The 24,298-nt window shown below is 33.4% G+C and overlaps 4 protein-coding genes across 10 annotated transcripts in view; 2 read left to right on the top strand and 2 right to left on the bottom strand.

The window, feature by feature from the left end:
• The first annotated feature begins 2,802 nt into the window (after nucleotides 1-2,802).
• On the top strand, nucleotides 2,803-12,341 carry LOC111637135 (carboxypeptidase M-like). 7 transcript variants are annotated; one of them, XM_023382557.1, is made up of 10 exons: nucleotides 2,962-3,087; nucleotides 6,753-6,940; nucleotides 7,704-7,804; nucleotides 7,890-8,062; nucleotides 8,129-8,316; nucleotides 8,396-8,578; nucleotides 8,658-8,810; nucleotides 8,880-9,022; nucleotides 9,288-9,479; nucleotides 11,559-12,341. In XM_023382557.1, exons 2-10 carry the CDS (start codon nucleotides 6,769-6,771, stop codon nucleotides 11,676-11,678), a joined length of 1,425 nt encoding a protein of 474 aa, XP_023238325.1. In that variant the 5' UTR covers nucleotides 2,962-3,087; nucleotides 6,753-6,768; the 3' UTR covers nucleotides 11,679-12,341. The 7 variants fall into 7 exon arrangements, with proteins under 7 accessions (XP_023238323.1, XP_023238325.1, XP_023238320.1 ...); XM_023382555.1 differs by lacking the exons at nucleotides 2,962-3,087; nucleotides 11,559-12,341 and adding an exon at nucleotides 2,803-2,929 and having other exon boundaries at nucleotides 9,288-9,881; XM_023382552.1 differs by lacking the exon at nucleotides 11,559-12,341 and having other exon boundaries at nucleotides 9,288-9,881.
• An 834-nt stretch (nucleotides 12,342-13,175) lies between these two features.
• On the bottom strand, nucleotides 13,176-13,795 carry LOC111637118 (glycine-rich protein-like). Its single transcript, XM_023382536.1, has 3 exons — nucleotides 13,764-13,795; nucleotides 13,371-13,685; nucleotides 13,176-13,283 (listed from the first exon to the last, which is right to left on the bottom strand). Exons 1-2 carry the CDS (start codon nucleotides 13,773-13,775, stop codon nucleotides 13,380-13,382), a joined length of 318 nt encoding a protein of 105 aa, XP_023238304.1. The 5' UTR covers nucleotides 13,776-13,795; the 3' UTR covers nucleotides 13,176-13,283; nucleotides 13,371-13,379.
• A 1,962-nt stretch (nucleotides 13,796-15,757) lies between these two features.
• On the top strand, nucleotides 15,758-19,997 carry LOC111637139. The gene is made up of 8 exons (XM_023382562.1): nucleotides 15,758-15,792; nucleotides 16,637-16,693; nucleotides 16,780-17,004; nucleotides 17,199-17,239; nucleotides 17,937-18,309; nucleotides 18,378-18,516; nucleotides 18,593-18,687; nucleotides 19,857-19,997. Exons 2-7 carry the CDS (start codon nucleotides 16,645-16,647, stop codon nucleotides 18,663-18,665), a joined length of 900 nt encoding a protein of 299 aa, XP_023238330.1. The 5' UTR covers nucleotides 15,758-15,792; nucleotides 16,637-16,644; the 3' UTR covers nucleotides 18,666-18,687; nucleotides 19,857-19,997.
• A 751-nt stretch (nucleotides 19,998-20,748) lies between these two features.
• The window catches only part of LOC111637132 (gem-associated protein 5-like), a 28,722-nt gene continuing 25,172 nt past the window's right edge, over nucleotides 20,749-24,298 (bottom strand). The window contains exons 22-26 of the mRNA XM_023382548.1: nucleotides 23,712-23,790; nucleotides 23,411-23,625; nucleotides 23,009-23,180; nucleotides 21,551-22,164; nucleotides 20,749-20,904 (exon numbers count right to left, since the gene is read on the bottom strand). Coding sequence (XP_023238316.1) covers nucleotides 20,749-20,904; nucleotides 21,551-22,164; nucleotides 23,009-23,180; nucleotides 23,411-23,625; nucleotides 23,712-23,790 — 1,236 coding nt within the window. The remainder of the gene's footprint in view (nucleotides 20,905-21,550; nucleotides 22,165-23,008; nucleotides 23,181-23,410; nucleotides 23,626-23,711; nucleotides 23,791-24,298) is intronic.

Below are 24,298 nucleotides of genomic sequence, written 5' to 3'. Positions count from 1 at the left end.
TAATGTATCGAGTAATAGAATACCTGTACGTGTGTGTCTGCCTGTATCAAATTCCGAAATTACATAAGATTAATTTCATGCAATGGGATGAAATTTTATCCAGTAACATTATTACTTCTTTCTAGTAACATAAATCAATGAAATTAATACAAACTCCACTTTTAACGGATATATTCTCAAAATAAAAAAACATAATAAAAGTAATACAAAATTATGAAATTTTCTTCGGTTATCTGTTTATTAATTAATGCAGTATACTGTACAATATGTTTATAATGTTGTACGCTATACTGCAATATTATAAACGTACATCAATATTTGAATATGATCACGCACACAATAAATCTATTAATATGTTCTTCTGTCAGACTGTGTGGACGATCGGTGAGAATGTTTTTATACAATGAAAACTTTCTTTCGACCTCGAACGTAGTCGTGGGATAGTATTTCAGCAAAGGTACTGTACATCCTCGGGGATCTGCAACCAGACGGCTGTTAACTCGGCGAAGCGCAGAAAAACCACTGTTCTTCTCCAAACGCGCCGTTAGCTTCGTGCGAAGTTTATCTCTACATAAACCAGGAAGGTTCTGTATAGAATCCTCTACTTTTTAGAGATTCTTCGAGTGACAACCTTCTTGCTTCCGTATCTGTAAGAACACCGATTGGGGAAGAGATTTTTATTCCCTACCGTCGGGATGATCTAAGGTCTACGCGTATGTGAGTGGCTGTTTTTAAAGGCAGCGAAGACAAGTGTTTTACAGATGCAAACCGTTTATTCTGGACGAAATTGCTTATATATTGGGCCCCTGGACAGTGTTGAGCAAAAAGTTCCAAGTCTCGAAAGTCGGTGCACAAAAGATTAAAGGATGCACGGAAAAAAAACCGGAGATACACGAACACAAAAGAAGTCTAGTGGAAGTTTTAGTGGAAGTACCGTTGTCCTTGGAATTGGTGCTTTTATAAGTTTTTCGGGATCGGCATTTTGCTAATTGGATAGACCTTACATCACCGTTTTCTGATTAATCTTCCACCCGTCTCCGGGTGTAAATGGAGCTTGGCAAATTTGCTCAAAAGATAGCCAAGACACTAATAATTCTTATGGAGATTATTAACTAAAATCCTTATAAAGTTATTCACACATATCGCTTTACATAAGGATTCTACAATAACCTCATAGGGATGCTTTCAATGTATTCATCTCTCTCCATCCAACATTTTTATGCTCTAACAGAAATGAATACGACATGCTTCGTGCAACTAACACAAATATAAGGATGAAAATTTAAACAAAGTAGTTCCCATGCCAAAACTGACTTACGTGACTTCCTTTTTTTTACGAATAAGAGAATTTCCGATGAAACCCAACCCATAAAGACCCACATAATTTTGCTTCCTCCGTTGATTTTCTATTAATTCATTTGAAACTATTAATTCTATATCATTATCACGGTTGTTTTAAATTACAAATCAAACAATATTTTACCATAATGTAATCAATTTTCGTGCCATCCAACGCTTTTAATGGCCGCTCACTATGGTCTTCGACGATGCTTACAGGAATTGCCAGCGAATTTTAACGAAATTTAAGCTAATTTATAGGGTTTAAACTATAAATTTTATGGAAGACGAAGTTAATTTATGCAAATTAATGCTAAATTCGAACAACTTCGAGTTTAAAATTCGTTGAAGTCGTTTTGAAGGGCAACGACTTCACGAAAACACGTTGCAAGGTTTTACTAGTTAATGATTTGGCTTTCAAACCGATTTTTTTGTATTAATAGTATCTTCTAAACAATAAAAATTAGAATAAACACGTAAAAAACCCTTCGAAATTAATCTTCTAGACGTTTGAAAGCTTCCAGAATACGAATTTCCTGAAGCACTTTCATTGCAAACCCTCTGGGGCAATTTATACCAACTTCTTTTAACCTAATAGTGTTGTGTATTTTCATTTAGATTCTCAATTTAGATAAAAACTAAGCTTCCTTGTACCATTATTTATCGATAGATCGAGAGAAATTTGATATTCTAGATTATACAACTTGAAATAATGCCAACGAAACCGAACACGTCCTTGGATATCTTCGAGGAAAATCCCAAGTTGATTTTCAATTAAATCCAGTTTGCAAGAAGTTAAATTGTACTACACTAAATATATATTTTATTGTACGATTACTATAGAATTTTACGTTTATATTTAACGCTCTGATGATTAACAATAAGTATTTTTAGTAGTAAATTACGGTTTTAAACTTGTAGCATCCATAAATTCTTAGGTAATCGCCTTCTACTTTATGGTTTTTATTTTAATAAATTATGTACCACGTGTTACAGATTCTAGAAAATTTGATTCTAGACGTATCAAATTCTCGATTCGTAGTGTTTTTGGAATTCAAAAAACACGAGCGTAACCCACACATGCTGTCAAAGTCCTTACTTTTATTCTAAGAAATCGCGCCGAGCAACTAAAATAAACATTTAAACGCCACTTTATACTATAAGAACCACTAAAAATTTTAATAATTTCTTAAATTTTAGTGTTTTTATTGTGTTTTTTAGGATTTTAATCGACACCGAGATGACTTTCTACATGAAAAATCACGTAAATTATGTAGGTTAAGAACCAGTCAGTCCGAAAACTGGATGAAAATAGGTCAATGTCAGTTTGAATTTTGGGATATTCTAAAACAAATGACACTCGTATTAAGTTTTTTTGACCTTTAAATTCCTAAAAAACCTGCCCATTAACCAGTCATTCACCTGTGATAAGGGAAAGGCCCCTATTCGATTCACCTATACGTCAGAGATAGGAAGGATATCCTGGTTTTGTTAGTTCTTGAGGAGGATCCTCACTCGATACAGCTGCTCGTAACAAAGGGATACAAAAGGAGAATAACCGAAATTTCGGTGTCGATTTGAATTATAACAGGTAAGTCACGTGATCGGCATGCTATTGGTTAATAGAGCGTGCAAAACACACCACACACGCTCTCCTCTGTTGTTGTACAGTCAAGTAACGAGTAGCGCATCGTTTTCTAAGCGCTACCTGTAATAATTTATAAATATTTCAAATTAAATTTTGTACAGGTGAGTTTTTATATTTAATTTTCTATTTGTTTTTCTTCGTAAGAAGGGCCAGGCCCTTCTTTTTTTTTACCAAATTTGTGCGTAAGTAACCATTCGAGTGTTTACTTCGCTACACGTTTATCGGCGCGATTCTACGTCATAATACGAGTGGGCCTTGCCGAATTTTATCCAGTTTATGAAGTTTTTTTAGGCATGATTTTAAGTCATGTGACGGCTTGCACGATTTCCTCATCCTCTGGCCGTGAACACGAATATGGTAAAGCGAAATTACATGATTAATTTATACTAATGGATGCGGGCACGACAAAAAATACATATTAAATATGCCACATATCCTCTTATACGTGTATAAATACGTGGATTTTTTATGGTTTCTTTCATTTTTAATACGATATAAAGATGAGCAACGAGAAAAACTGCAGGAAATTTCAAAAAAACACAAAAAAATCGTAATTTCTACACCGTTGTACACGGTTTTTTTTTGTGTTGTACAGTACAATCGTTTAATTTCCTCCCCAAAAAACCGAGTTTCCGACTAATTAATGAGGGCAAATTAAGTGAAATCGTGTAAAAAATCTTATTATATAGCAATCTCCGCGTAAATCTAGAATTTACATTGACTTACAACACGATACTTCCGCTGGAAAGTGTAGAATTACAATAAGAAACGATGGAAAATTTCGAATATTTTCTATAATTTATTGCCATTTTTATTGATTTCTACAATCGTCATCGATTATTTTTGAAGGACGTCGGAAACTTCAATTCAAATAAAACGCATTTGAAGTCATTACGTAATTCGAATTGTGTATCCTCTTTGTGACGTCGGTGTTTTAGGTAACACGAGTGCGTGCCCTAAATCTTGTGTGCCGAGTGTGAAGAAAAATCACGTGTCACTTACTTTGGAGCATAATTGACACGTAAAAAGTCACTTTTGGCACGTGATCGATATCTAAACAATTAATTTTTGGTGTCGATTAACGTGTAATAAATCCTCTTTCCTGGTTTAAATTAGCTTCGGCTGCATAATTAGCATACAAAAATAGAAAAGTAACACTCGAAAATTAACTTTTAACGTCTAAAAACATACATTAATTATTTTGGGGATAAATTAACGATTAAAAACTCCTTTTTTTGGTATAAACTAGGTTTTTTTAATGTCTTTTAGGCGCGTTTTAATGTCTTTTTGCGTGTTTGACGCGTATTTAACAGCCAAAAATTAATTTTTTTTTACTATTTTATCGTCGATTAACATCTAAAATACGCGATAATTTGGCATAAATTAACCTTTGGCACATCCGTAATGCCCTTTTCTCGTATTTTAGCGCATCAATTAATGGATAAAACTCCGTTTTCTCCGTTAATTTTCATACAGGACCATCCAAAAAAGTTTTTTTTCCTTTTTCCCTGCATAAAAACGAGTAATCAACGTCTAAAAATTACGTTTTTCGGCTGAATAAACATCTAAAAAATCAACTTTTTTCTCGAAATAACGTTAGAAATTGGGATTTTTTCAAAGATGTTCGTAATTAACAAGTAAAAAATCCGTTTTATTGTTTCGTCAGTTACTTTTTGGCGCTTAAATAAATGACCTTGAGACCAATTCCCAAGGTCACAATTTGAATTAACGAACTTTTCCCATAGGTTTGTCAGTTGCAAAGGTATTTTATTAAGGAAAAAAGTCGAATTTTTTACATAGAGTTCGTGTCAATGGCTACTACAACAGTAGATCTGCTGTAATAAAAAATAAACATTGCCTAAATAGGCTAATTTCCCGTATATTAAACTATATATCCTGTATAATAATATATATTTTTTTTAAAACACGAGCCAACGTTAAATTAATGTCTAAAAAACTCTAAAAATAGAATTAATATACGTATGCTGTACTTATTGCAGTATTTATTATTAAAATCGAACCTCAAATAAACAGCCGGATGCCAACAACGGAAACCTCTTAACAGCGGCCAAACCCTCAAACGACGGACACTTTTTTATGTCTCCGTCGCTGTCCGCCGTTCGGAGGTTCCACCGTACATCCTTGAGCTATTTTAATATTATTTATTTATTTTCCTTGTTAATTGTTTATCGTATTGTGGAAAGTCCGTGTTAAGTTATAAATAAATTATTTATTACGTAATTTGAGTTCATTTTTGAAGGTTTTTCTGATGTTTTAGACTGTAATTTAGTCAAATAATACAGTTTTAAGATGCTAATTAGTCAAATACGATCATTTTTTTAGGCAAATGTTCCTTTTTAGATGCTATTTAGCCAAGGTTTTGTATGATATTTGGTGTTTTTAGATGTTATTTAGTCAAAGAAATTAGTGTTTTAGGCAATAATTGCTCGGATATTTAGCATATTTACATGCTAATTAGACAATATTCAGTCTGGTAGTTGGTGGTTTTACATGTTATTTACTCAGTTTTTAGGTGCTAATTTGGTAGGTCTTTGCCTACCTTGGTGGACAGGGATTTTGTATTTTTAGACAGACTACTAACCAATTAAAAAATGCCTTTTTTTAACTGAAAAGTAAGCAGAATTGTTACTCGTAAGGTCATTAAAGTATGCCGTTTTTTATTCTTTACATCTAAAAAAATGCCATACTTAAGTCGGGGCAAGATGAAGTTAAGAATAGAACGATTACCATGCAGAAAATGAAACGGATGTGTAAGGTGAATTCCCCTCATTTTCTTCTTATGAAACATAATTTTTTGCCTTATAATATATTAAAAATTTTAGGGAAATTACGTAAGGATATTAACAAATTTCGTGATAATCTCTTATAGACTTTTTCTTCTCGCTACTCTTGGTCACGACTGTGTATTTATACCTATTTGTTACTTAAAAATGGCTCTTTTTTGAGTGGTTATCATGGAAAAAAAGTTAGTTTAAACCTCCAAAATTATATTAAGGGGTTAAAATTTTCTACTTTATATATTTTTAGAGTTTACAAATGATAAATACCGTATTAAAAGAACCTCGATAAGCTCTGGTGTAAGGTAATTTAAAGCACACACACACACGCCCTTATCAATTAAGGATTACCTGGAAACGAGTAATTAAAGTTACTTTTATACAAAAAATGTAATAAAGAAATGTAAATTTAAGAATTTTTTTACAAGTAATTGGCTTAAAGGTTGATCATTTCCTTTTTCCTGTAAGCTACTTCCTTTGTAATAATGGTCAGTCGATTTCTTGTCATTATGGAGATTGTACACATGGATAACGTTTCGTGAGAATTTCTCCATGTAAATAAGTGTTTTGGTATGCTTTTTTTCATTACTTAAAGCGATAATTAATTGTATTTCTTGATTTTTTTACACGACGAGTAGTTACAAGTATGCTTTTATTCGGTGGTAGCACGCTTTTAGATAATGGAGAAGTCACGTGTAGTCTTTTTTTTGGATAATAAGTAGTCATTTTTAACACCCTGCATACATAAAAATGCGATTTTTTAGGTGTTAGTTGAGCGTAAATGCGATTTTTTAGATAATAGATATGATAAAAATAGTGTTTTTAGATCATAGGTAATCACAAGTAAGCTGTTTTTTAGTGTTTAAATTAAGTAAATAAAGCACTGTTTTTAAATTAATTAATAGATTTTTTGTATTAAATTTTTAGGTTGATATTTTTATAATTATTTATATATTTTTTTTTTCCAGAAGATCATCACTTAAAATGAAGTTTGGTTTCAGTACATTAATATTATTACTTACGTTGAAGATTCTAGTTTATGGGCAATTACAATTTACTTACCATAATTACGTCAAAATGACGTCGTTCTTACAAGGAACCGTAAGGAAATATCCAAAAATTGCTCGACTTTATACAATTGGAAAGTCTGTTCAAGGTATTTCTATTATTAATTCATTATTTAAAGATGTAAAAGTTTATTTTTTATCTTCAAAAACGCATATTTTACTTCTAAAAACACACATTTTTCTACTAAAAAAAAGATAAATTCGTTCAAACCTCCAAATATGCAAATGAGAGTGACACTTTCCCAGCGTGGATCATAGAAATTTATGGATATTTTTTGATGTATTCGCTACACAAACGGATCCTCTTTGTCTACTAAAAATGAAATTAAAGAATGGAATTTCCTAAACACATAAAATTACAAACAGAAATACGTTCGAATGTTACCACGCGACCTTCACTCAAATATCACATTCGGGTGTTTTTTAGATGTCGTTACGTTCGTTTGTTTGTTGATAGGTTCAAAGTTTACCAAACCAGTAGAAGAAGGAACCGGAAGTGAAGGCGTAACGCGTGCACGCCCCCCCCGAAACTAGTCAGGATACTAAATATCCTGTGTTTAATGGAATCGTTATTGACGTTTCCCTATTGAAGTAAACAAGTTATTACGTATTGAGAAACTTCAAACCTTGCTTTTGACGTTTATATCTGCCCAAATTTTTTTGCTTTCTCACGAAAATCTATTGAGAAATTTAATAATTATCTTCAGATTCGTGGCACGCCCGTGTTGGTGGCACTCTTACATAATTGATTGCAATCCTTTCGAAGAAAGGAGTGGCATCCTGAAATTCAAGTCCATGCAAAATTGTACCTTATAGAATTGTAAATATTAAACTAAAATTTCGTACTTTCAGGAAGAGAGTTGTGGGTGATGTGCTTATCCAAATACTGCAACGTGGAACGTCCTTTACTCATTCCTAATGTAAAATATGTAGCCAATATGCACGGAAATGAGGTAATTTGCTATGTTTTTTTTGCTCATAACCACTTATTTTTAACACGAAATTATTCAACAACGTTGATTTACACGAATTCTTTAGGCAGTAGGAAGAGAGATGATGTTACACCTAATTGAATACTTAGTGAATAATTACCCAAACGATAAATACGTATCTGCTTTGCTAGATAATTCTATGATCCATATAATGCCTTCTATGAATCCTGATGGATTTGAATTATCTAATGAAGGCGAATGTTCATCCGGACAAGGAAGGTATGTCTGATGTTCCTTATCGTGGATCCTTTGTGTATGTCTTAACAATGTGTACTTTTTTCTTAGATATAATGCGAGAGGTTATGATTTAAATCGAAATTTTCCTGATATTTTTAAAACCAATAATAAAAAAATGCAACCAGAAACCATGGTTGTCAAACGATGGATCGAAGAAAACAATTTCGTACTCTCTGGAAATATCCACGGTGGTGCCTTAGTTGCAAGTTACCCATACGATAATCTTCCAAATTCTAGTGAGTAAATCATAAAATTTAACACCGATTATAACTACTTATTGTGTCTTTTTTCTAACTTTATGGTATATTCTTTCAGTTCAAACTAAATTCACCTTCTTCAGCCATCCTTCTCCGACACCCGACGATGACGTGTTTCGACATTTGGCACTCATTTACTCTCTTAACCATAAAGATATGCACTTGGGTATTGCGTGTAGAGATGGTACACCTGGATTTCCTAATGGCACAACTAACGGTGCTGCGTGGTACCCATTAACAGGTAGGGATTTACGAAATTCAATTAGAACAAATTAGAAAAAACTCAAACTAATGGAACCACGTGGACTCATTCGACGTAGGTGGAATGCAAGATTTTAATTACGTTTGGGGTGGATGTATGGAGATAACACTAGAAATATCGTGTTGCAAATATCCTTACAGACAAAGATTAAATAATTACTGGAATGCCAATAAACGTGCTTTATTAAAATTTCTCGGTGAAGTTCATAGAGGTATGAAATATATTATTATTTAACGTGTTATTTAGTATACAATTATGTTGACGATCTATTAAATTTCAGGAGTTAAAGGGATAATTTATGATATCGACAAAAACCCAATACCTAAAGCAAACTTACAAATTAAAGGTCGTAGTATAAGTTTTCATACAACGAAGAGGGGTGAATTTTGGAGAATATTATTACCTGGAAGCTACGTTTTAGAAGTAAGTCGTAATGCAATTAGGCCACTTTGTATGTTTTTTGTGTTTTTGATGCCATAACACTACACTGCAATGAGCAATACAAGACTTACAAACCATTTATTCGTTCAACAATTACAATCTTTCTTTGAAATTATGCCTTCAGGATCCCTCAGTCGATAAGGCAACTGATGAGAGAAGGCCCTAAATCTTTACCTCGAAGGCCTTGCATTGCTCATTGAAAGTGTAAAACTCTTAAAAAGTTATATAATTTTTTGATAATTTTCAGGTAAGTCGTGAAGGTTATCGACCCACGGAAGTAAGATTTACTGTAAACGACAATTCGGTGACAATTATCAACGTGACCCTTTACGAAATTTCCAAAGCAGAGGTAATGACGGCTCACACGTGGCACTTGATCTTCGATCCTTCGACTGTCACAGATTCCTCCTCTTCTTCTTCTATTGACGAATCAGAAACGGTAAATGATATAAACAGTAGTGGAGACGATTACGAATACGATGCGGTGGATAACAACACCTTTCTCGATGCCACGGAGAGGTTGCTGTCATCCACCATCGAAGAACCCATTGCCGATGCCGTAGCAGAGGATAGTTTACCTTCCTCTTCTACTAAGTTAACGTTCTGGACTATTTTATTAAGTGTTTTACTTCTTTAATATAATTTCGCGTGTTCTCTTAGTACGAAATTCGATAGTACAAAATATAATTGTTTATTATTTAAATACAGCATTTCGTTTTGCCAAAGAACTCCAAGCACTTCCATTACTAATCCTTAATACTCTTGTTTAACGTGGTGTTGGCCTTTGTTTTTGTTGTGTGGTGTGCCTTTTGTGTTATAATATTAATAAAATTTATGTTTTTTCACGTGATTTTTTGTAATTTAATACTAATATGCACTAATTTATTAACATATTCCGTGCACTGTAACTAATTATAATCATTTCAAAAAAATATTAACTGATTAATTTCATGAAATACGTGTTAAAATTTCAAATTTCTCTCATATATTATGGGTAAAAATATTCAATTTTATGATAAATTTCTTTCTTTTAGTACTTTCCTCTTTACTACTTACTTCCTTATAAATTTCATTTCCCGGTTATCGATCTTGATAATAATTTAAAACGCAAGTACAGGTGAGGTATAATGACTTTATTGTATCATTTATTATAATTTATAAGTTATATATAATTATAAAAATTACAAAACATTATACCAGTCGACCCCCCTAGAACACTGTTGATTTTTCCGTTTTATATGAATTCCATGTTGTACGAGTCACTTAGATTTTACAAATACGTGTGCCGGGCTCTGAACGGCTCAGGTATTTGTAAAATTTAAGTGACTCGTACAACATGGAATTCATATAAAACGAAAAAATCAACAGTGTTATAGGGGGTCGACTGTACTCACATTTCGTATTGTCCAAACAGTAGTGTTAGTGATTCTTTAGGCCAATGCTCAGACTTTTCGTGTTATTGCTGGTCGTGCGGGCACTCGGAAAGTGTGGTTTATCGAGGGCACGTTGTAAATCGAAAGCCTCGAAAGACAGGATTATACTACATCTCGGAGAATCAATTACAGGATACCGTTGAGCGCACTGTTTTACATATTAAGAATGGGCAGTATTCCGCTAAGGTCTCTGTATAGCGCAAGTGTTTAGTTGCTTGCAGCGTCAAAAGTGCCATAGTGGTAAGTTTTGGTACTAGGTTTTGTACGGAAGTATTTTCCGCGTGTCTTAAAATGTCACCGTACCAAATTTGGTAGTATTTAAAGTCTAAATCTCTCCGTAAACAACGTTGAACGTGAGGTATATGAACACCTCTCAAATATAGAAGTTTCCATATATTATATAACATTTAAAAATTAATGAAATATCCTTTTATTATATTATTTTATATATTAAACTCGATTCGTAGAAGATACCTTCATTCGGGTACGGTGCTACTAGTTTAAATGTGTTCCTTTGTTTCGTTATTTACTAATTGACAATAATTGCAGTATTATGATACAGGTTATGTCACTTTCAAATTATGCCGAACCCAATTTTGTTAATGTTACGCCCTATTTAATATTTATAAGCGAGATTCCACCTTGCCCGCGCCTGTTACCACTAATTTCACTAGAAAAAGTCTACCTTTACAGAAAAAGTACTAAAAAATTACTCATACTTTTATATTTTCAATAGACGAAAGCTTCGAAAATTGTATAAATTTACATATTGTAAATTGATATTGCGCGTGATCTAGGGTCATAGTATTTGATTTAGAGTATTGGGCCAAAACCAAAGATCAACAAGCGTGCCTGGGGCCCCCTAAAAGCTCGAGGTCCTATGTAAAAAACTAAATTATCTAAGTCTAAACACTACCAGCGAGAGGTGACATTGAAAATTACATTTACGATAATGGCGTGATTTTCCAGTTCCTAAAAGAGGATCATTAACAAGAACAATATATTATAAGAATTTCATTTATTCGTTAATGATTTCTCTCATTTATAATATAAATATTAATTAAAATAATCTTTTTTATTTGCAGAGAAGACCTAAATCCACAAGAGCACCCTTAAAGCCCATTCGATATTCTCCATCCGGTTCACGAATTTATTACCATAGATACAGGCGAGCGAGTAGAACACCCGCCGCCCGTGGACGATAATAGTATTATACAAAGTCTGTTCGAAATATTTAAATATGGAGTTATGGAAAGATAAATTTGCATAGTGCCTTCATTGCGTAACAAGTTGAATATATGTACACAATATATAATTAATTATGTGTAAACGATACGAAAAACTAAACACTGGATAGCGGTATCGCCACAGAATGATTCGTGCCGTATGGCATAATTTGAATATTTTCTTCGCATGGCTTCAGTGGATCGATAACGTGAGAAAATTTCATTTGTTTTTATCAGATTTTATTCAAAGAGTGCAATATATCGATTAAAATCTCAATATCGCACTACACTGTACGCCCATGCTTACTATTACGTAGGACGTGGGTTCGTATCTGCTTTACACTGCCCATTATTATGGGTAGTACGAGTCGGGATATCGTTTCCGACCTCATTTCGGGTCGGGCCGTCCGAATTTTGGGCACCACAACGCTTACGATGTGCTGGTGCCCCACTTTAATTACTTAATCAACCGTATATTTTATCTGTTTTATTATATAATAAAAATAAAAACAAACAATTTAGTTGTTACTAAATAAGCAATAACTCGAACAATTATTTTACTTTAATAATTAAAGTTATCTTTTCATATTTATAATGAGAAATAAATAAAATTAGTGTGAAATTGCCCTTTATTTATTTATTTTGTAGTGTCAATTTTCGTTTATCGAGGCAAACAATAGATGACAATATCATTTTAAAATAACTATTGAAGAATAACACTGAAATGTTTTCTTCGTCACACAAAAGTAGCAATTTGTGTTTGAATCCATCTCCACGCTGAAGAAATCCGTTGCGGTCGAATCCACGATGCGAATTTCTTAAAAAAACTCACGAAAATCTAGGCAAAGATTTCACGTTAGAAATTACAAATTAAATGACCCTTAAGATGTTTACATTTTTGGACTGGAGGGTCCTCTAAACGTCGTTTATAGTGGACACGATTTTGTACACTTATTTTCGGGCCGAATAACTTCCTCGCCTTTAGTCGAAAATTTCTGAAATTTGGCAGGGAGGTTTGTATATTAGGGGCATCGATACCGTTAAATTTTGGTGGTTAAAAGTCGAGGGGTCGAGAAATACAGGAGAGTTGGAGCGTCGTATCTGGACTCGGAGCCGTAACTAGGCAGGTGCAACGGGTGCACCCGCACAGGGCCCACTTGGAAGGGGAGCCCAAAATGCATGTATCTGTTTTATTATATAATAAAAATAAAAACAAACAATTTAGTTGTTACTAAATAAGCAATAACTCGAACAATTATTTTACTTTAANTTTTTCACCTAGCTAAAACTAATTACAACAAATTTTAGGTTTTTATTGTAATATATAGAATAACAATCTTTTATTTAAATATAATTTTGTGAATATGCAATTTGCAAGTTAGAGAGTGATTTTTCACCTAGCTAAAACTAATTACAACAAATTTTAGGTTTTTATTGTAATATATAGAATAACAAATTTTTATTTAAATATAATTTTGTTTTTCTTTTTAAATCTCATCCAATCTTCGTCTGTACAAGACTTAGTTATTTACAAACGCCAAAATTGTTTCTTTAAGAGATCATTTGTTCGTATCATTCTTATTCCTGGAGCCAAAAAGAAATGGTAATGATGTAAGAACTCGAGCTTAATTTTCCATAAATTTACATTGATTATTATAAATCTAAAATTACCTTAATTATTTAGTGGAATTTTCCGAGACCGAGACCATAGCCGAGTCCGTGTCCGTAGGCTCCAAGACCATAGGCGGCTCCAAGACCATATCCTCCATAGCCATAAGCTCCGAGACCCAAACCATAGCCGTATCCACCGAGACCGAGACCAAAACCTGGGTGACGGATGCTGCTGCTGTAGGCTACAGCACGTCCTACTGGTACTCCGGCTCCAAAGCCACCATAGGCACCATAGGCACCATAGAGACCTCCGTATCCGAGTCCCAGATATCCTGCCATGGAGGTGGCAACGAGGGCGAGGAGGAGGACGGCGATCTACCGGAAAAAATTAAGATTTAGGAAAAATCTCCGCTTGGTAATTTACGTTACTTCTGGGCTGGCAATATAACTTACCATAGACTTCATGATGATACTTGAGATTTGCTTTCAACTGTTCGGAGCTGAATGTACTTTCTGGTAGATTGGGCCGGCTTTTATACACCCAAGATTCATATGGGAATTGGCATTCCCGGTTGGCCACCTCGTGTCAACCTTGGATTCAATCCGGTATCGTACGATATGGACTGGTTTTAATAGTTTAGGGTGCCACTCCCTAGAGAATGTCTCCTTGAAAGGGGACTAATCGTAAAGGTTTGATGTTTTTATCTATCTCTATCAAATGCGTCTTGTTTCTGCATAAAATTAATGATTTAACACCTAGCAACTAGATGCGGCCATTGTTAAACTATACACAACGTTAATAGGATTATGGACCTAATTTTCGGGAGGTCTCGTCTATGATACCATAAAAATGTGCCTATCGCGTGTAATGTCACGTATATTAATATCATTAAACAATAGATTCGTTATAACTAAAACACTCGCATCCGAAGTTCAGGGTCGAACCCACCACCTGATGTAGCTCAGGTAGTGGGTTCGACCCTGAACTTTAGATTTGTTTGGTGGTTATTTCGTGGATTTAATTCGTGTAATGGTTATTTAATGTAAGATCGAACCCACGACTTGTTTATACCAATTCGTAGGTTCGAACCTTCACTTTGAACCAAATCGATAAGTAATTTTAACCATAAAATTAAGACAGAAACCCTTCTCAAAGTGTTTTTTATCCGAGAAATTTCAGCCATAGCTCCATTACTGGTTTATAAATCGAGAAGAATTCATTCTAAAAAATGTTCAGATGAAATTTTCTAGAAAAAATCCACGCGATCGACTAGAAAATTTCCTTTTGTAATCCAAAAAAATACAAGAAAAACGTGGAAATTGATTTTTTTGGATTTTTTTAGAGTTTAACAAGTAATTACAGGAGCGATAACACGTGAGATAATCCTGTCTTTCATTGTACAGAGAAGTGTAATTGTGTCCAGTAGTGTTTTTTGGTACAAAACTTTCCCACAGTCCGTTCCTCAAGGTCGTGTATTTTGCCGTGTTGTCCAGCAAGGAGGACGAGGACAGCAACACAGTCGATCACCACACCCTTTACGTGAGGTCAGGAGTGACTTACGCGCCGATTTCTCCTCCCTTATATAAAATTTAACAGAAAAAAACGTATTTAAAATGTCTATACCTTAGTACAGACAGACAGAACTGTTTCAATGTCATTATTAATTTCTATATAGGGCATCGTCCAACGTGAACTTGACCTATTAATTAATGTTATCGAGAGATATTTGCAATTTTTACATCGCTTTCTACCGAATTTAATGGAAAATTAATTAATAATATAGTTTAAACGGCTGTTTTAGACGATTAAAGAGGTAAAACAATTCTCTAAAAACACGTTCAATGTGTTAAAACTTCTAAATAATGATAATTTACCATTATTTAAGGTTAATTTTTCCAATCTTCTATCTTCTCGAGTGACTTTTTGAGTGTTTTAACACCTTAATTGCTTAGTTTCGCGAGAAGATTTATTAGAAATGCTCCAAAAAACATCCTTTTTTTAAATTATAATTATTTTTTATTAAAAAACACCGTTAATTAGCGATATTTTTAGAACGGAAGTCGAGGTGACACGTGGATCTAATGACAAACCAAATTAAGGAGAAGATTATTTTTTAAAAAAAACCAACATTAAATATCGATTTTTTGGAAATTTGGTGAGAAAATATGGCCAAAATTTGCCAGAATTTCTAAAAAAAAGGCATTTAAACAAAGGAACATTCCAAAAAATCGGCTTAAGTCACTGGTTTACAACAATTGGAGCTCTAAACAACCGTTATTTAACGGCATTTTTTTGAAAATAAACGGTAAAAATATTTTCACAAAAAACACAAAACTGTGTAAAATATTGTGTTTTTTTTAATATAATAATTTTTGGTAAACAAATTTTCAGCATCATTCTTAATTAATTACACAAAATCTAAACCGCTTCATCATTCGCTGTCTATTTTTAATGATTGCCGACCGATCTTTTATTATTCAGGTTAGTAAATTACAATTTATAATTTAATTATATTGTTTATAGGTAATGCCCGCTGTTAGGCATTATCTCTAAGCATAAATAAAATAAGGCAAGTTTTAGTAATATCTGAAATAGTTATATCTATGGCCCAATTCTAATTCTTACGGGGTTCGTGCCATTCCATTCTAATTCCTACGTGTTTATACGGTTCTATTGTCGTACCCATAAGGTTTATATGGTGATATTCTGACTTCTATGATCTAATTCTTATTCTAATTCTACTTTTCGTGCAGTTCGTACGAAGTACAGTACGATAGAACCTTATAAACACGCAATTTTACCCCATAAATATGGAAAAAGTTAATAACTATGCTGGTTATTATTGTGAAATTTAAGATTTTTTTACGTGTCTTCATCCTTTCGTGTTATTTTCACGAATAACATAAGATTTACATTGTGCAGATTAACCTTACGAGTAATAAAGTGGGTAACACCTTATACAGTCGACCCCCTATAACACTTGATTTTTCCTTTTTATACGAATTCCGTGTTGTACGAGTCACTTAGATTTTACAAATACGCGAGCCGTTCACAGCCCGGCACACGTATTTGTAAAAGCTAAGTGACTCGTACAATATGGAATTCGTATAAAACGGAAAAATCAACAGTGTTATAGGGGTCGACTGGGTATTCTAGTCTTCTACTCCTACTCGTGGCATCTATGTTTTATAGCGTTATCCTTAATTATTCTTAGCTATAAGTGAGGAATGCTTGTGTTCTTCTTACATTATCTACAGCTAATGGGAAATAAACTTAATACCATATGTACATAAAGGGTATTAACATTGATTACTACTTTCAACAGAACCGAAAATGTCTGTAAAGCTACCAGAATATGGAAAAATTCGTAAAGGGAAATCTCGTAAGTGTTTTATTTCGTTATTTGTGTAAAATGTTTTACGAAATACTAAAATAAAACATGATTAATTTACGTTTACTTTCTCGTAGTAAACATATGCGTTATATGCGATAATATAGCGCATACCAACAAGTACGAAAATTGGACTTGCACGTCGTGTGCCGAATTTTTCGTTTCGTGTGTCAAAATGAAAGTCACCCCCGCGTGCCAGAAATACGGGAAGTGTGAATGTTCCTTCACCGTCACGGAAAAGTGCGATTTCTGTTATTTAAATAAGTGCTATTGCTTCGGATTAAAGTCTTATCTCGTTGAAGGTAAATCGTTCTATTGATAAAGTATTACCTGTAGGGTCTAAATAAATGGGAGTTTAACCATACATACACTAAGAATGTAGAACTATATAAGTACAGTACTAATGTAGGCAAATATATACCTTGTATCAGTAAGTGCATGCAATGTTCATCATCATTTTATGTGAATTGTAATTATTTTAATACATTTCTTTCAGGATTCGATATGAATTCCATAGAAAATGTAATCGGAACTCAGGTAAATATACAAAAGTTTTCACGAATTTCAATGAAAATTTCAGGTAAATCTTGAAAGTAATATCTAACGAGGACCGTAGAACACGTTATTAATATAAATACATGGCTCTTGCATGCTGCTAAAAAATGATAGGGCCCTGTATGTCCCGATAAACACCCATTCCTCGTAGCATGGATGTCTGCAGGAAGGCATATCGTGGCGACAAATAATTACATTAATTAATTTTTTGGGTTTTTTTCACTAGTAGATTATGGTATACAATACCATGGAACAGACAAAGCCTCCCATTGTCGAGGGTATAAGTTTACGTGTCTCAACAAATTTTACGATTATAATTTGTGGAATTTTTTACTCGTTTCCTAGGGGGTAAGTTCCTCGTTTGCTCCCTCTACGGACGTCCATTCCTCGTACCCATATAAAAGGCTTATGAGGTTTTACTTCGATTTAACGCCACGCTCAGTCTAGTGTCAATTTCGGGCCCGAACAAAATGTCTTGGATTTTTGGATGACACAGCTCTTGAATTCTAATGGGCAGGTAAGAGGATGTTAAACAAAAACATGGGTAAATGTCCATTTAAAAGTATGCAAGAGGCGGAACATTTATATCTTTGATTCCCTATTTCTGGCGCATTTATTGTTGAACATAGATTGGATTTTGATTAAACTGGCTTTTTTTTAATTCAAAAAACACTTTCAGTACGAAAGAGAAGACAAAGAATTTCTACATTACAATAGCTTCATCAAGAGCATCTACATCCTCGAACAGCAGTTCTACCAATGGATGGCTCATCTTCAGAAGTACTGTTCGAGATCCATGACAATGATTACCAGGAACCATCTCGAACAAAAGCATCTGAAAAGGGGGATCATAGCAGGTTTTATCGAAAGGTGTGTTAACGTACACAATGTTATAAGACTTCACGATTGTTTCATCGATTGGAAAAGTTCAGATTGCCTCTTCATGAGGCACTTTTTCCTCAATGTTTTACGTTTTACCAATTCCATTCGGCGGTTTTATGCCAGTCATCAAAATTTCTATTCTTTGTTGCTCAAATTGATCTTTAAAGAAGGTAAATCCGGATTTTTTTTGTCTATTTTTTGGAAATTTTTAATGGAATTAATCGGACTTTCCCAACAGATATAAGGTTCTATCAGTGTGAACCAGGAACAGAAAATTTTTCGATCCTCTTCACCGAATTGGAATGTTGGTTTTCCAGTTGTGCAGAGAAGAATAAAATAGTTTTTAATGAGAAAATCGTTGATACCTACGACTTCGAGTAAGTAATTTCACATTCTTTTCTATACTTTAGGGAATTTCGTCAATAATATTTTGAATTGTTTCCTGTTTTCTAGCATAAACATATACAAATTTAAGAAAGCGCTACAGTGTTCTGCATTTCCTAAGTTTGAGATAGTGGTGCAGTAATCCGTAATCCTTATAAACCGAGGTAAATGTTCGTGCAAATATCTAAACTTTGCTTTAACGAATAAGGATTTCTCTGAATGGATTCTATTAGATCTAGACTCTAATTTTTCTGACCATCCATCAAAGAAAAATTAAACATAATCTATACCCATAGTCTGTTTTATTTTTCTTCCTTACTTCTCCTATCTTATAGGCCTCAGGGTCTAGTTTGGTCGTACCCATTGTGAACTTGGTTACGGCTATAATAGAGATGCGAGACATGCCCCATGTATCTAGGTCACACCACTCAAAAAATTCCCCGGTATCCAACCTGGACTAAAATTGCTGTTCCCATAATAAAACCTTTACTGCCTCGGCCATCCAGCATCACAATCTGGCACCACAAATCATAATATTTTTTTTTTTAATTGCAAATCTAATTCCAATTTTATGTTCATGTTCTTTCAACGTGCTACATTGAAACTCTAAATGCAATGCCTTTGTGTGAAGCCGAGGATTAACTAAGCACAGAGCATCTCCAGAGCTCCGTGCAAATGCATTTCATATACCTGTGATGCCACTTCATGGATCAATTGCAAATTTGGAGCAATGAAAACATATCTATTCATTTTCAATGCCATTTACACTACAAATCAAATATTTAACTACTTTTATCTGCACAGAAACTTGAATTTGTGACTTTCTTGTCTTTGTTCATCCAATCACAAGTTTCTCTTCACATAGAGTGGAAACTAAATGCTTTCTACAACATTAAACCAGACCCATAATGGGAGCAACCTGGTGCCAAGAAGCAGAATCCCGTCGAGAAACAGCACAACTTTGTCGGAGTGTGGAAAGACCACACTCCAATGAAGTCGTGCAGTTTCTCGCCTGGGTCTCCGAGAGCAGTCGGCCGTGGTCTTAACCGCCTCGGCAATCTAGCGGTCGTCAAAAGTTAATTTTAATTGAGACAATCTTACAAATAACAGAGAAATTTTGTTTGTGGCATTATATTATTGTGGACTTTTCCCCTATTCCTTCCAAATAATCAAGAGATTACATCTCTAAACAAAATCTTTCTTTTCTCATATATTGGATCATTTCAAAAATTGTTTTTTCAGAGGATACCCAATATAAGTTATTTCTTCATTTATGATTATAATGCTCTATCTTATATATATATATATATATATATTTTTAAATTTCTTACAGAGTAATGCCATAATTGAAAATATAAATGAAGATAGAGTGAATGTATAATGAGCAAACTTATCTATTGTTAAAAAGCATTCATTCAACGAATGATCACACATACGGTATATTGTGTGTACTGTTTAGAATGTAATAAAATGTTTCTACTGTTACCGAGTCTTGTTTAAAAAATACTGTTTATTTGTGGTATTGATAGAAATTCGGAAGTACTGAAATGCTTTATGTAATTTGTTTATTTTAATGTGCTAATTTTAATGTTAAGTGCTCAAAACTCACATGTACACCTAAAACATTGCTCTGAAGTGGATACATTTAGGCTTGGTACAAACTATTTAAATGAATTGCTTTGATACATAGACAAAAACCAGTTTTATTGGCCACAAGCCTGCTTTTAACTAGTGCGGACAATCACCATGGCCTGATAATCGATTGCACACGAGCATCACCATTCACCGAATGAAAATATCCAACAGAATGTGCCACCTACATTTTATTGTAAACTTTGGTCTCGGGTCCACTACTAATCGATTGATATCAGAGACTAGGTTGCTCTGACGTCGACTAATTTGCACTAGGCCTTATATCCACAACAGAATATGTTACATAACATTCTATACTAAATAACTACACCCCAGTGTCAGTCTACAAACTGAGAAAATTCTGCATACCTTCTTCTAAAGAATCACGTGTCAGAAAAACCGTCAGAAGATCCACTCTTGTTTATAGTTGCAAATGTATAATTATGAAACTAAACAGCAGTTTGTATGGAAATTTTTAAATGCAAAACTGTCTAAAACTGCTCATTGAGCACTTAACAATTCCAAAAAGGAAGAGTCTCAACTTATTCCAAGAAATATTTTTTAAAAATAGAAATTTATTATAATTAAATTAATTAATCAACATCAAATTTTTGTAACCATAAGTGAATATCATTTGAAAAGTCACTTAATGTTTCACAAATAGAATTACAAGAGCAGTTTGAGATAAATTCTTTACAGACGTCAATTATCTTCTTGGCTGATAATATGGGATCTGGAAACGAATAACCCTAAAAACAAACAGAAAAATCAAAATTAAATTTGGTTTTTATCAATACTCTTTGGTAAAGTATCATCAGTCTATCAATAATGAGTGAAGGAATAAGGAATGATATCCTACACCAAATCCTATTCGGCTTTGGAAATCGTTCCATATTCCTCACTTATTGAACCAGATCCTCATTTGTAGAACTAGAATAGGGGATCAAAGAATGTACTAAGCCAAACAGAATTCGGTTCTACTCATTCCTTGTTCCTTGCATCAATCTCCATGCACTATCCATGGTGGGCAACTGCAGCTTCTGAGCAAAATGTGGCTCTTTTAAATCCTTATTGCAGCTGTAGTACATTGGACTCCTACCACTTATTATAAATACACAGTGTATAAGTTATATAAAATACATTCCAATATAAAATGAGGCTCTAAAATACTTCTGATATGGCTGCTATCGTGACAAGATTTGGCCACCCCTGCCCTATATCTTACATTGCTCTCACTGTCTTACTCACATTAATCAATCTCGCGAATTGCATCTCTCATACTTGATAAATTTGTATAATTACTTGGTGCCACGTAAAAAACAATTCTTCATTTTTCATTGATGATAAAACAATTTACTAAACAGATAAAATTTAGAAAAAGCACTCAATACTTACATATGTTAACTTCTCTAATGCTTGAAATTCTTGTAAAATTTCCTCCTGTTCTTTCTTCAATTTGCAGTGTTCCTCATCAAAGCAATTACTTTGTGCGGTTCCATTCCTCAACTGTAGTTCACTTGTCTTTCCGGACAATTCATTTTCGTGCAACTTATAAAGTTTATCGGAATTCGACATGGCAATCTTTTGATTCAGGATGGTTAATTTCTTACTAATTACTTTATGTTGAGTGTGAAGTTCAATCAGTAATGATGACTTAATTTTCTGTAAAAGGTCCATAAATAATTTGGCCTTTCTTAGACATCCCTTGTGAATTTCGTTTCCGACATTATGTGTGTCACATTCGAAAATTTGAAAATTTTTGACAGTCTTTTCTAGCAAACACAGAAGGTTAAACATGAAATATCCCGATATAAATGACTCCGTTCTTTTATAGGAATGCTCCTCCAATGCATCACTACTAATTGCATTATCTTCAATATCAAGAAGTCTGTCATTTGTTTTAATTTCAATTAAATCTTCCAGATTATTTTCTAGCGCACTTATCATCAACATATTTTCTTTGTAAGGGGACGTAATGCGAATGCCATTGTTTGCAGACCATTTAATCTCTGTAATAAAGAATTAAATTAGAATTGATTTTTTATATATAATGAATAAATAAGTTTTTGTAGAAGATAAATAAAAAGAAAGAATTACAGGAAAAAAAGTGGAGACGGAAAGAAATGAATAAAATTGTGTTTACTGCCAACAGGCTTAAGGGCTCGTAGTGCAGAAGAATAACAGAAAGAATAAGAAGAAATAAGAGAAACATTTTATATGCATATGTTTATCAATAAATGTTCTATTTGATGAGTCACTAATCATCAAATTAAGCAATTAAAATGGTAATAATTTATTCAGACAATTCAGCATAAACTCTGCCACAAAATCTGGTAGCAGAAACTGTTTCAGATTTAACATTTGGTGAATCAGTAAAGAGCAAATGGCAGTGGTGCTGGAGCTGTGGGAGCATAGGGAGCAGTTATCTCCATGCTAAATATCACAGAACAAAGTATATATTTTGCCCCTCATCGTTACTAATTTGCCAAATCCCACACCGAATCTCACTTTGGCTACAAATATTTGAATTATCAGCATTTAGCAGCGTACGCATTAGCCATAAAAATACGTACCACAACTTAATAAATATAACTGTAAAATCTAATGACCCAAGATACGTTTGAATTCAGGTAAGAATTTCAATGAATATCTAGTTTAATCAGACATTCGAAATAAAGAAAAAGGAACCAAAGAGAGATTAACAACAGGCAGGATGAAAAAACTGAAGCTTACGACTGCCTAGATAATTGAATAATGCATAAATTTACGTAATGAATAGCTTTTGACCTTAAAAACACATTTATGCTAATTTATGTATCATAAAATGAGCAAAATCTTTTGCACAAGACTCACCTTCAGGAAATAAGAGGAGACAGATGGAGTTTAAAGAGAAGTGACCGTTGCCAAGAGAGAAAATCTTGTTCAGTCGTCTCAGCAAGGTAACTTTAATACTTCCGTTCGTTATATCTTTATTCCAACAGATTAATAATAATGAACATAGTTCGACAGCTAGCATGATGTAGTACTGAAAAGGGCATTAATTTTATATACAATTCTCAGTCTGAAAAAAGCATAGATTATACCATTTGAACATGATTAACATGTTCAAATAATGTAATTCAATTTCAATAAAATTATGATCATTAGAATCAATCCTCAGATGCTAAATTTAATAAAAATAAAGTTTATATTCAGCCAACGAGTATTTAATTTCATAAATTATTATCTCAAAGTAAAAATCATCATTGTCGATACCTCTTTAACGGAGGAAGTGTATTGAGAAACCAGAGCCGATTCGATAAACTGATAATAACCGGCCACTTTTTCTTCGTCCTCGTCGACTTTTAATAGATTTTCTGCAATCCACCCGTTCTTAATTCTGTGCAGAAATGGATAATCGTCAAATACCGCTCCTTTCCATATTGTCGTTTCTTCTGTCTCATTCATAAACTCTAACGGACAAATCCAACCTATAATATAGAATTAAATACTTCATTTGAGCAATTATTAATATTAAATCATGAAAAAAAATAATTTGATTAATCTAATTCTTTACCTAGGTTATCCATGGAATGTTGCAAAACTTCGAAGTATTCGCAAATAAATTTATGAGTTGCGACAACTAGTCGTAAGGGCTAAACAAAGATAAACTACGTTTAAAATTATAGTAATTGTAGTAATTAATAAGAAATTTGAATAATAAATCTACTCGATAGCATATAAAATAATTATTTCAAATGCTATACATATACTAAACACTAAACATAAGTTATTGAGATTTTTGCTAAGTTTAATCTCTTTGCATTGTTTACAAGATTATCATCATAATTTAGTATATTAACCGATTATTTCATTGAATTTGAAAAAATAAATTCCTTTCATAAATGTCTCTATCAAAATTTCCAATATATAGCCTTTGATGCAAGTATTATTTTATAAATTTGATTATCTTAACTTTCCATTCTGTGGCAGTGAGGTCTTTTTCATATCTATTAAAACTTTTGCTGGGCCCACATTAGAATAATAGGAAGGCCAGAAATAAGACCAGGGGCCATATTCTGGTCACTGTCTCTGGTCTCTCGTTTCTTGCAAGCCGGTCACTGATTGGCTAATCATTTGGATTAGTCAATCAGTGACCGGCTT

The sequence above is a fragment of the Centruroides sculpturatus genome, unplaced genomic scaffold (genome assembly GCF_000671375.1).
Source record: "Centruroides sculpturatus isolate CEXI.00-Female unplaced genomic scaffold, Cexi_2.0 scaffold1093, whole genome shotgun sequence".
NCBI classification, from domain to species: domain Eukaryota; kingdom Metazoa; phylum Arthropoda; class Arachnida; order Scorpiones; family Buthidae; genus Centruroides; species Centruroides sculpturatus.
The sequence above is the reverse complement of the archived record's forward strand: the minus strand, read 5'-3'. Positions and strand labels throughout refer to the sequence as shown.